This window comes from Bactrocera latifrons, unplaced genomic scaffold, assembly GCF_001853355.1.
Source record: "Bactrocera latifrons isolate USDA-ARS-PBARC rearing strain unplaced genomic scaffold, ASM185335v1 scaffold_77, whole genome shotgun sequence".
Lineage (NCBI taxonomy): Eukaryota > Metazoa > Arthropoda > Insecta > Diptera > Tephritidae > Bactrocera > Bactrocera latifrons.
Genome location: NW_017537456.1, coordinates 1,058,230 through 1,072,059, shown reverse-complemented (window position 1 = coordinate 1,072,059; position 13,830 = coordinate 1,058,230). Strand labels below are relative to the sequence as shown.

The window sequence follows — 13,830 nt, the reverse complement described above, 5'->3', positions numbered from 1 at the left end:
TGAATAGGTAAAAATCGAAGACGATCCAAAACACGTGCAAGCAAAGCAGCTGTCAATAATTAAATGAACATTCAAAATAGCCGAGCTTGTCGGCATAAGTAAGAGACATGAGTACCAAYATAACGCCACAAAAAATTCGAAATTCGAATATACGTAACCCGCGAAAATTCAAAATTCGCGATACTTTTTGAACACACCTCGTATCTCTTTTTTTTGTGTCTACAAAYGCGTTTCGCTTTCATCTTCAACTTTCGGTATCTATCCCATCCCCAGCGTGTTGTAGTCGATTTTCTCTCTGTGTTTTCTCTCCACTTCGACACGGGACTTCTCAACGTAACAGCTGTTATTTTACTTTTTCCGAAAACCAAATATTTCGTCTACARCTGTACGTAAGGAATTTTAAATGCCGTTCCATAGTTCCCTTATACTGACTTGTTGATGAGTGTTCTTAGAGAGCAGGAGTGCAAGTCGAGCAGAAAATTGGTAGGATGTCTGTTTTGATTGTAACTTCTCAACGTCGAGCCCTTCTTGTGTTTGTTGACGTTCGATTTTTGCTACACAAAAGCGGGTGCATATCTTGGCTGCAACAAGATAGTGGCCCAAGTCGATGTTAGCCTCGAAGCGTACGCACGACTTAAACACTGGAAATGTGTCTTCCGTCTATCACAACATGATCCATCTAATTGGTGACTTTTCGATCCGGAGATAGCCAGACTCTCATCATCGTTCTCGGCGATATGCCTAAACGTTTATTCACCATTCATTCCGGTGAGGCCAGGACTCGTTATCCTTAGTACGTTTGTAGTAGTTGTCATCAAAGGGGGGATTTCTCATATGAGGCTGTTGTGTYCTTTCCCAAACTCAGCGCACAACCCWATAGTGAKATAATTCGCCTTCTCRCTTTTTATCTCGCCTTCAAACGGACAAGTTTTGTCTACTCTAAGGAWACATGACCAAGACCCGAAGTCGTGAAARGGTTGCACCATATGTAAATGAAAATCTGAAGTGACTGGCGCTCAGAGAATTTCCCTTCTACACAAATGTCTCCATTCTTTGAACTYTAGGTTAGACAAATTTGCATGTTATTTGACACTCAAATATAACAAATAACAACACAAATTGTATGTCATTCCTTAACCCACGTCTTCGCTTCTAGTTGGAAACCCCCTATATAGATGTGTGTAAATCCAATGACAAATAATTCGAAAAAGTAATACACCAGGATGAAAAAAATCTTCAAACTAATCTATTGATTTGCCACTGCCAAGCAAAGCAAGTAATAAACTTATCAATTGTAGACGTKATTATTGCAAGCATTCAGAGTTGTTGAAATCAGCATTATTGCTTGCTTCACGGCTCAGGCTCTGCAAAAACACACAAAAACTACAATTGCTTTTAATTTCACTASTAGTCGCTCAATTATGATGAGCTAACAAAAGTGGAAGGCGTAAAAAATATTGATTCGGCTCCCGTAGCTGAAGTTATAGCTTCTGATGCTGTTTTCGGTGCCGTCATTTTGCTCCATCCAATAAATACAGTAGACTATTATATTACTAATACATAACGAGACCCTGTAGRGAATTTCGTTATTTTATAATCATTATTGAAAGAGGTTAATATGGAACATTACGAAGTAATATATGCAAAGAAGAAAAACTGACAGCAGGAAGATTAGGTAAGGACATTCAACCTTTAAATATAATATTATGGTAAAAATCGAATAAAKAAAATAGTGTTTTTACAACTTTAATGTACGATAAACACAAAACTAGGTAAAAACGATCCAAGTMTTATCTTATGCCTTTTGGGACCCAATGAGCAGATCTTATCTAAGTAAATATGTAGTTAGTTGGCAAAAATGCCTCTATCGGCAATTTTAAAATTTTTTACGAAATTTCGAAATTAGAATACAAATCTTTCGATTTTAGAGGCGAACTTCAAACGCGGAGAATATACCAATATTCAAAATAAAGCTTTATAATATTATTATATATGCAATTTTAAGTGTTTTAATTTGTCTGGGTCTCATCAAGTTATTATTGTCTTCTTCAATCATCGAAGTAAATAGTTAGTTGCAAAAATGCARGTATGTACATCGATAATTCGAAATTTTGTGATATTTGTATAAGTTTAAATTTGSAATTACCAACGACTWATAACTATTCATAAYATAAWACGAGCATAAGACGCCGAATACAACTTGCTGTAATAAACTCGGTGACGCTTTATCGGTTCCTGGATGATTAAATTAATTGTGTATTGGATATAAGATATATTTTTTTTTAATCTTAGTGAAAGTATAAATTTCCTTATATTTCGAAACTAACCGAAATCTTTGTCTGTGAACTAAGCCTATACTTGTAAAGAGTATACTATTGTAAAAGAGTATTTAAATAAATATCCGACACAGAGAAAATACTCGTACCAAAAATAGACCTGAGAATATCGACAATTACACTCTACAGCAAGACACAAAAAAGAAGTTGCGATCATTCCGACAAATCTTTTAAATCGAACGGTACGGACATCAAAATCTTTTAGCGAATGTAAAGAAAGAACTAAACGCAGAAGAATGAAAAAAGTTATATCTATTTTTAGTGAGGGTTCTACTGTTCACGCAACATACACCACGCTACACGTTCAAGGAAAATGAAACACTTCGAAAATAYTTCGAGACATTAAAAATTCCCTAACACGTGCGGGCAAATACAGAAKATGCTTTCAAAATAGCACAATCAGATCGAACAGAAGTTTCTTGTCTTACACCATAGCAAGCCCTATCAGTGTTTGTTGGAGCAGATTTAACAAAGGGAAATCATTAGAAATAGAAATAAATCACTTTACCCGTGCTATGATCTGTTAATCAAAGCAAAAAAAAAATAGTTAGTTACCCACCCAAGGATTGTATAAAAATCACAAGCCTCTGTGCGGAAAGCAGTTTACACGCTGATCGATAGCGAATGAAGGAATCCAACAAACAATGTTACGCTACGCTGCTCCAGAACGCAGGTTATTGGTGACTATTTATTTGACCAATACTCGGTCGTTGACTTTGGCACAACGTGAATTTTGTCGCAGATTTCCTAGCCGTCCGACGCCTACTGGTGAAACACTGCGACGTTTAGCCGCTCGCCTCGAAGAGACTGGCACAACWCGAGATGCTACCAGGCGTGGCAGACCCCGAGGTWGCCGTTGTGCAGAGAATATTGCTGCTGTTACCGAGGATGTCGTGTCAGCTGTTAGCTGCTGACCGCCAATCGCGTSTAACATACGCTCAAGCCATCCTTAATCACCACCAAGAGGAAGATGATTTTTCATMAAAATAATCATGAGTGATGAGGCYYAYGAAGAGCCATTACACCCGCTCAAAGTCACTGTATGGTGTGMTGTTTTCACTGRAGGAGTCATCGAACTKTTTTYCTTCGAAGACGTCGCGGGCCAAACGGTTACTGCGAGTGGTGAGCGCTGCAGAGCAATGATCAACGAGTTCTTTTTGCCGCAACTTGATGAATTGGGATTGGAAAACATGTGGKTRYAACAKRACAGTGCAACGGCACACACTGCACGTGCCACAACCGATATGCTGAAGAATGCATTTCCCGGGCGCCTAATCTCCCGTTTTGGCGATTTGCACTGACCAGCAAGATCGACTGATTTGACCGCTCTAGACTTCTTTTTGTGGGGCTTCCTGAAGTCATGAATTTATGTCAACAAGCCTCAGACTCTTGCAGCTCTTAAAAACAACATCCGTCAAGAATGTGAGGATCTATCGACAAAGAAGTGGTGTTATTAACAAAGAGCAGTACCAAGTGGTATAATTTAGCCAAAAAAAGCAAAATGCTCTGTAAAATATTTTTGAYCGTCTAAATTCCTAAATTCGTTCAAATTTATCACGAAAATTCACTTTCAGTAGGGAATGTATTTCGCACGCTTCGCTCAATACATGGTCAACATAATCGGCCTACTGAGCGTACTATTCGCAACATCATCACTCATTTGAGACCCGCAGTGTGTTTGTAGCCCAATTTCGCCAATTTTCATACTATGATGTAGGAATGTCAGGATAATATTACCCACCAAATTTGGTAGAAATCGACTCTGCTGAGATATGTGTGCCTACTCCTGTCTCTTATACACATCTAGATGTGTATAAGAGACAGGGTACATATTCAATTACAAAAAAATTCCTACTAAAAACCTTACAAATAAAAAAATAAAAAAAAATCTGCCCAATTGCGCGCCACTCTTGTGTATAGTTAGTGGTGGTTGTGTTGCTGCCACCGTAAATCATTTGGTTTTTGTAATCCAGCCACGAAAAGACAACCTTTTCAGCTACTGATCAGTCTGATGTTAGCTGYTGCTTCTGAGCTGAATTCACCATACCGCTGTTGAAAATAATGAATGAAATTATAGAGTAAACAACAAATGTTGCGATTTAATTCGATACTTGCAATCGCAATTTGCTGCTGTTCTCTTGTTCTTATTGCGATCATGTCAGATGTATGTGTGTGTGTAAGTATTAATCTATAGCTATGCAACGTACTATGGACAACTTTAAGCTTTTGACTTTACTCACGAGTTCGTAGCAAAAACCACAAAGCCACAAAGCAACTACAAACGGTTTTTGCAATTGCAACAATTTTTGTTTCAAAAGGGAAAAATTCAAATGTTTCTGATTCCATCACTAACAACGACCGACCCACTAACCCACAGCCGTACTTTCATTTATTGCTCAATTGACTGTTGGCAATGTTTGTCATGTGGAGTTGTGATCTATTTATTTAGTCASTAAAATATCGGTTGCTTTTWATYGCAAGTGAAATACAATATTATCCTTCACAAATGAAAAAGTTTGCATACAATAAATAGATTTTAATTGATCATTGAAACATTGGTGATTCAGTTAAATCAAAAACACAAGCCTACGAGTGGTTAACAGSCATCAAATAGGGTCACGAGATCGTTGAAGACATGCCTCGTTCTGCACAGCCTAAGACCTCTTCAACTTATGAAAATATTAAAAAAAAAGTGAAGGATATATTGCTTGAAAATCGTCAGGCCAGTGTTAGAGAGATAGCAAGAGAGCTCGACATCTCTCGCGGGTCCGTTCGAATGATTTTGGTGGACATTTTGGGTATKAAACGCGTTCTTGATCGACTCGTCCTGTTAAAGYCAATAGTTTTCCAATAGGAGTACCRTAAATAGGWCKCTTTGGAACAGCTTGATCGTGCACACAACATTTCATGGATTCACATACTTCCACCATGTGYTGAATGTAACTGTCAATGAGACATGGGTTTACTGCAGAAATCGTTGGCATAAGTGMATTACATCTGGTGGGGATTATTTKGAAGGCCACAAAATATTTWGCGTTTTATTTACAATTTGCGGGTACTTCACTACTACTGCTGTAGTATGTATGTACATACGTAGATCATTTCATCTAAAATTCATATCGAAATTTTTTTAGTGTGTTTTTTAATCCAAACACTGAACATACTATGTCTTTTATTTTAACGCAATTAGAAAAATTTAAGTGTCTCACTCAATTTCATTGATACCCTTCACAAAGTGACCGATATTTTTAGTTAATATGGCAATTTCTTGCAAGATTTTGATGCCTGTCTTAAATATATTCTATAAAATAGTAAAATTTTATATGGCTTTTATCCGATTTTGCTAATTTCSTATATTTTGGTCTCAAATTTTGTTTATATTTGGTCAAGTTGTTCCTGAGATGTAGAATTTCATCCAAAAATCGTCGGTGATTCCTATGCAATGCTTCCGTACCAAAAAAATAATAATTTTAAGCGTATAAACGGTTCCACTTCGCACATCGGCAATACCGACTTTCCCCATGTGCTAAGTTATAAATCAGCTTCCGAAACTCAACTTGTCTTGTCAATTTGATGTTAAGGGTGATCCAAGTAGAGACACTTTTTTCAATAGCCTTTCTTGACAGATCACTCGTAAGTCGTAGCAAGTTGTCATGTTATTTTTGTTCAGTATCGTGTGGAATTTCGTCATGGAAGGGCTTTCGCCTGAACAACAAAGGTTGAAAAATCATTTAACTTTATTACGAAAATGCACGATCTGTAAAGAATATGTTTCGCTCGATTTGTTCAACTTATGGTCTACATAATCGGCCTACTGATCATACTATTAGCAACACCATCACCCCTGTTGTGACCCAGTATTCATTAGTGGATAATATTCAACCGAATAGACTACGTCCAGCATGCAGTGAAGAAAATATAACAGTCGTGGCTATGAGTTAATCCGAAAACCGTGGAGACTTCATTCGTTCGGAGCAACTCGGACCGACGTATGCAACGACTTAGCGCATTTTACGTTTACGTCGACATCTTAAATTTAAAGCATTCCAAACACAGCTGTGCAAGTACTGAAACCGCCCATCGCTTTGCTCTATGGGCTCTTGAAAAGATCCAAGAAGATTCGAAGTTTTCGAATCAAATTTTGTTCAGCGACTATGCCCATTTGTGGCTCAAGGGGTGTGTGAACAAGTGAAATTGACKCATTTGAGACGAAGAGCAACCTGATGAGATACAAGAGCTGCCATTTCATCGAGACAAAACAATGGTTTGGTGTWGTTTGTGGGCCGGTGGAATCATCGGTCTAAATTTCTTCAAAAATGATGCCGGYGAGAATGTAGCTGTCAATGGCGACCGTTATCGCGCCATGATAACCGACAATTTGATACTTGAAATCGAAGCTTGCGATTTCGACGACTGTTGGTTTCAACAAGATGTTCTTAGACAATAGATGGAATCATACAAAGCATGAGTTAAGTATGGTTCAATACTTCCCATACACCCATTTAGTGTTTTCGTTATTCTACTAGACTTTACTCGAAATATATCGGTCAATATAGCCTCTGTAAATTATTAGGAGCTGATAAATGTATGGTATATATAAATTTAATAATAATAATAAAAGTTCAGTCAAAATACATATAGATATATGAACATATTAATTATAAAATATTTCGTTGTGTAAATATAAATTCTACTACAAATTTTACCAAATATATTTTTGTACACACAATTTGGAAAGACCAACAATCCATAAAAGAACACAAATTTAATCTTCCTTTTTAGAGAGCTCTTCGACCAGTTTTGCACTCTGTGCTTTGATCTGCTTGCGATTGGGCACATTTTGCAAAGGTTTCGATTCCTGCAATAGATCTTCCTCTTCTTCCTGCTCTTGCACCTCGTTGCTATCACCGGCATCTTCGATTTCCATGCTATCGAGGAACTCATTCTGGTAGCTATCAACGTAGCGCTCCATTGTGGCAGCTGGAACCTCCTCTTTGTAGGCGCGCATTAACTTATACACCTTGCGAATAACCGAATGCATAATTGTATCAACTARAAGGCAAAGTCACTAGTTTTTACTCTGACAACTTCATGTAAAGAGTATTAATTATTACTATTCTCCTCATAATGCTCGGGGGGACAAGCGCGCATGGTTAACATCTCGAACTTCAACAGCGGTAAGCGTAAATACGAATTGGGATATTTTATACGCGAAGGCTTATCAGGGCGATCGACATGGCGGAGTATCTCGCTCAAGTTCCACAACGAGAAGCTGGGGAAGGAAAAACAAAGAATTAAAATGAATTACGCAGAATGTTGACAATGTATACCGCAGCATCACATATGCATCGGCACGATTTTTGATGTACGCAATCAATTTCTCTTCTTCTTTATCCTCCTCTTTAATGGCGTCTTTAAGTTCCTGTATGCGATCGAGTCGCCTAAATTTTGGTTGAAATGAATGTTAATAAAAAGTATACAACGTGTATCAGAGTTTATAAAACTCACTCAATCTCCTGCTCCGACAAATTATTGACCAAAATGCCCTCCAACACCTCAGCACGCTTCATCTTTGTTTCCAGCGTTTGATGCCCAAGCATATCGTTCTCGATCATTTTATTCAACTTGAAGTTATTCTCCACTTGTGATTTTATCCTAGAAAAGAAAGTAAATAATGAAATATACAGACAAAATATGCAGTTAAGATTGCAAGGAACGCAATATGGAGACTTATGTATAATATATTTATTTGACCTCATTTTGGCTTTATTGTAAAAATAATAGATATACATATTTGAGGAAAAGGAGTTTGCTAATTTTCTAATTCATACTCTGAGACAATGCTATGAAAACATGTTTTGTAAATTTGGRGTAAAAATTTAATTTTGTATATTTAACAGTTTTTAAAAAGCATGCCACTTAGAAACTCAAAAAAATACGATTTTMCACACATACATATTTGTTTGCTCATTATGACTAAGAATACCTTCAAAAAAGACTTTAACGTCATGACAAAAACAGAGTCCTTCTTCTTTACGAAATAAAACTGAAAATGTTTCATACCGTTGTATTTGATGGGATATTTGAACATCAGAATTTAGTAAATTCCATTGCTTTATCAAATTGTGAGATTTTGTCTGATTTCTTTCATTAAATCATTAAAGTCTTCGCAGTTGATAAGACGTGGTATTTTTGGAATGAATTCGTAATGTATGCTACATTTTACGTGCACAAAATTCTTTCTTCCTTTTCGTTCTTCCTTTTCAATATCTGTTTCTCCGGCRGGTACTCAGAGCTGGAGCGTTTTCATCCATTAGGTCGTCCTGACCTAACTAGCGTAGCTGCTGTCTTTTAATTCGCTGAACTATTTCAATGTCGTCGCATATCTCGCACGGCTAGCTCATCATTCCATCGACTGCGGTATTCCCCGGCCCGCATAAATCTTCCGCAGGATCTTTGTATCATAAACTCGTAACGCCGACTAGTCAGTTGTTGTCAGTATCCATKCCTCTGCACCATATGGCAGGACCTGGATGTTTAGTGGTTTGTAAAGTCACGTCTATTTTCGTCGAGAAAGGACTTTTGGTTAATGGCTTTAGATATATTTAGTCTTGTCCTCGTCCACTACCAGATCCATTTACTCCGCTTCCTTATCTTGTCTGGATAAAGGTGGGTGTTGAGGCCAATGATATCAATATCATGGCCGGATGCAAGAAGCTGTACACTCTTATTGAATTTTGTACCCTCTCTATTAAGATCTAAAGCTTTTATTTTCTCCAGAAGTAGAATGAAGAAGTCGGACGATAGAAAGTCGCCTGGTTTAAAACATCATGTGGTATCCTACGCTTCTAGGAGCTCCTTCCCGATYCTGAAAGAGCTTCCGGCATTGTTCACGGTCAGTTTACACAACCATATTCGTTTTGCGGGGCTACAAAATTCAGACATAGCAGGGTAAAGGCAGYTCCTCTTCATGCTGTTAAAAGCAGCTTTGAAATCGACGAAGAGGTGGCGTGTGTTGATTCTCTTTTCAGGGGCACACTGATAAGAACCAATCAGTTTATTGACAGTGGGCTTTAATTTTTCACAGAGTACGYTCGACAGAACCTTATATGCGATTTTGAGGAGGATATTCCTAAGCAATTAGCTCCAATCTCTCTTTTTGTGGATTGTGATATTGAGCAYACTTTATTTCCTATCGGAGAGCTTCTACAAAGAAGCTGATGCATAGTTATATGAAAAATGGRGCCGTGTGTAGAAGTCCACGCAAGAGAGGAAAGTTCTCTAAGGCCATTCATCTGGGAGTGGCCAGAAACGAATCTTTTACATATTTGAGCCATATTTGAGCCATATGTAAAAGATTCGTCTCTGGCTCACGACTTCCTGTCTTAGACCAAGTATCCTAAGGGTAGCCAAAGTGCATCCGTTTGAAGGCAAGCTAAAGTAAGAAGGCGAATCATCCCTCCCTATGGTTCTGCGCTGGGTTTGGGACCCGCCACGTAAAAAAATTTACGTATACAATCCAAATATATTAAATAAAAGCCATGCACAAAAAAATTGTTTTGTTGATCTGTGTTATTATAACTATTCAAGGAATCATTACAAGGTAAAATTCATTGACATGGCAAACGGTTCTGATATATTCGTATATACACATATAATAGGGGCTATTGCTGCTATGGTGCAACGTATCGAAGGTCTCTGGATTTCCGGGCTATCAAAATCTAACACGTGAATTAAATTATCAAGTTTACGACCCCCAAAAAAATACGGCACCCGTCGAAATAGGATCTTCGACGTCAGATCACGCCATCGCTTCAATTAAGTATAAAAGAGCCAACTCTATCAACGCAAGAAGTTCAGTCAWAYATTGGAAATCACTGAAAACACAACAAGAGGACAAGCAGCCCSGAAGAAAGCCCTGAAGGAAGCGGACCGATGCTACAAATAATTGGTATACTTACTTTTAACTTCAATACTAATATTTCCACCTTTATATTTTGGTATAATAATTAAATTTTTAGAAACACGATACCGCAAATGTTTTAATAAATCTTCTTTATATATTTTAGCAAATTTAGCACATTGTGCCCAGTTCGAACMAACCCAGAAGATAAGAGGTAAAAACAAGTCATAAATAAAAGATTCAGTGAAAACTCTATTTAAATGTACCCTATATGAAACGGACATCTCCGTTAACCATRCACATTGGCCRGTGCYCCAAATTGTTGATGYTTATTAAGTACAATCTATTAAGCRGACAACTCTATTCACTGGACAGAAATGCTGGTAACCAGATATTGAAAAATAAATTCCTTATTTTTTCCAAAGAATAAACATCAAACATCAAAATTAGACCTCAAGTACAATCCCTTGCATTCTTATACCGACAAAAACGTGTTCGCCTTTATTCGTAAATACAAATTTAACAATTGAATAGTTTATTATATTAATAATAGTATAAAATGTATACCACAGCAGCGCGTGGCCGAATCCACTAGTAAAAATATATATTAGAGAGGAAGTGAATAACAATCTCTCGTAATATATAATTATATGGGCCCTAACGCTTATTATTTATTTGTTTATTTAGTTAAGTCTATGAACATTAATTCTTACAGACTAATGRAGAATTAGGATGATGCAAATTAGAATTATAAAATAATTAATTTACAATTACATATGYAGATAACTTAAACTAAWGAACAGAATTGAGGGTATTAATGAAGGATACCCTAGAGTGAGAAAAATCAACAAGAACTTTCTCGGAAATCGASTTAAACTCACGCATAACACGCTTKAGAGGAGCATATTCAGCAAAGTTAGTACTTTCCCTTTTATAATAAAATGGGGAAATAGATCTGAGACAACGTTGAGGAGTGTTGAAGTTAATTTTCCCTAATAAATAGCGACAGTCAATACCTCCATTAATAACATTGAAAACAAATGAAAGGCAGAGAACGGACCGTCGATCTTCCAGTAGTTTAAGATGTAAAAGCAATAAACGAGATGTATGTACATATGGTATTGGGTCAACGAACTTTAAGGAGCGGAGAGCAAATTTAAAAAAAATCTTTTGAACACGCTCGATCCTATTAATCGACGATATACAATATGGTCTCCAGATGAACACTGCATACTCCAAAATGGACCGAACAAAACAGGTATACAGTAATTTCAACGTGTAGGAGTCGGAAAAATTTAAAGCATTTCGATGGACAAAGCCGAGCACAGAGAATGATTTAGAAGTGACATAGTTGATGTGATTACTGAAAGAAAATCTGTTGTCAAAGATTACGCCAAGATCTTTGATTTYAGTAACGCATTTTAGGACGCAATTAGAAATATTGTAACTTGTGGATAAGATGTTACGTCCCCTACCATAAGCGATCTGAGAGCATTTATCTAGATTCAGAAAAASCTTCGATTTCAGACACCAATCATAAAAAGTATCAGTATCACATTRAAGTTTGAATACATCTTGTGGGTTTTTGATTATTGCAAAAATKTTKAAGTCATCTGCATATAACARTAAGTTATCGAAAGAGAAGCAACAGGAAATATCATTGATAAACAGCACAAAGAGAAGTGGACCCAAGACGMTTCCTTKTGGTGSTCCKGAAGAYGCAATRAATRTATCAGATAACACTCCATCGACACTGACAACGCATYGTCTATTGTGCAGATATGATTTAATACACTGCAAGAAAACAGAGTGAAACCCAAAAGATGATAATTTTTTAATTAGAATATTGTGTGAAACTTTATCAGAAATCTGTATAGACACAATCTACCTCAAATCCAGCGGAGAAAGTAGACATACGAGTACAATAATCGCTAAAAACCGCTAAGTTTGATACAGTGGAGCGCCCAAAGACAAGATTGACATCAATTATTGATTCTACTGCAAAAAATAATTTATTTTTAACAGAACACTCATAAACTTTCGAGATAGTAGAAAGTTTAAGAGATAGGCCTGTAATTGGAGACTAGATCCTTTCTACCACCTTTAGGAATAGGRGTAATGCATGTCAATTTCCAATCAGAAATAAAATTCCCAGAGGAGAGACTTATTGATTATAAGCATGAGAGGATATACCAAGGCAGTTCAGTTTTTTATAAGTATAGGCGGAAGCCCATCCAAATCCAATTTGCGAAAAGACTTAATATCATAAATAGCCTTGGCAATATCATCCTGTAAAAGACACAGTGTGCCAAAATTTATGAATCGGAAATTATTAGCCGAAAGAGTGGAACTAGTACCAGGATCGTCGTGAACATAATTCGATTTGAAAAATTCAGCAAACAAATTGGAGATGTCGCCGGGAGTGCATGCGGACATTTTTCATAACATCTTTGGAGGTAAAATTGAATGCCTCTGACGTAATTATTTTTTGATTTATCCTGCTTTTATTAGTACCGTTATATGGGGACGGAGTTATCAACCGTTTATATCTCAATTTTCGGTTAGTGGCGCTTTGTGGACGTGGTATTGGTACGATTACGTTCATCTACGAACTCCGCCTTTCTTTTTTGCCAAGGAACGCGTGTGCTAAATTTCATCAAGATATCTTACTATAGTTACAGCTTCTACGGACGGCCGGACGGACGGACGGAAAGTCACCCGGATTTCAATTCGTCTCGCCCTCATGATACTTCATATATTATATGTATATAGTATAACCCTATATCTATCTCATTTAGTTTTAGGTGGTATAAACAAAGTTAAGGTGAACAATACTATAATTCTCTGTAGCAACTGGTTGCAAGAGTATAAAAGAGCACTATGTGTGTATAGGTAACATGACAGCTGGCCCAAGGTTGCAAATAATTTGCTAAGCCTCAGTAGACGGAARTTAAAGAGCGAGAGCAAGAGAGTTAATGTGGTCATAATAAAATTTTAGATAAGCTAAGAAGAACAAAATCAACACTATCCTCAAAAGCGAAGTGGGCTTAAGGTAACACTAAGATATCAGTATAATATACACAAATGAAGTAAAAATTCAACGCAATTTAGTCATGGATAATGTGGTTAGAAGAACTCAACATCTCCCTCGCTTTGGTTGAGCTTACTTTGCCAGTATCCTTCATAAGAAAGAAGCAACTCGATTATGTACAAAACCGAGCAATTGTATCATGTGAATTTAATACTTAAATAAACCTATTTTATATAACTTTAACTGTGAAGTAACTTTATATATATTTTCTCTCACCTTGGGTAAATCTCTTTGGCTTGTGAACAAAGCGTTGCAAATTTTACTTGTTTTATGGTGTCCTCAATGACTTCCAACTCATTCTTGAGGAACAACATACTCGCTGTTTCACGGACATAACGCTTAGCATTCGATAAGGGGTCTTCCGGCTTCTGTGCAAGTTTRGGTACACTTGCCCGTTTTCCCTCCTTGCGGTATTGAGACATCATTTGCAGTTTAGTTTGCATACTTTTACGCGATTTATCTTCCATTTGCTAAATTATTTTAAATATGAAATATATATG

General features: G+C 36.9%; 1 protein-coding gene across 1 annotated transcript; it reads right to left on the bottom strand.

Annotated features, from left to right (window-relative positions):
- Positions 1–7,018: 7,018 nt before the first annotated feature.
- Positions 7,019–13,797, bottom strand: LOC108976489. The gene is made up of 5 exons (XM_018945617.1): positions 13,547–13,797; positions 7,845–7,991; positions 7,667–7,777; positions 7,451–7,608; positions 7,019–7,388 (listed from the first exon to the last, which is right to left on the bottom strand). The coding sequence occupies exons 1-5, from the start codon at positions 13,795–13,797 to the stop codon at positions 7,102–7,104; spliced, it is 954 nt and encodes a 317-aa protein (XP_018801162.1). The 3' UTR covers positions 7,019–7,101.
- Between the last annotated feature and the right edge of the window lie 33 nt (positions 13,798–13,830).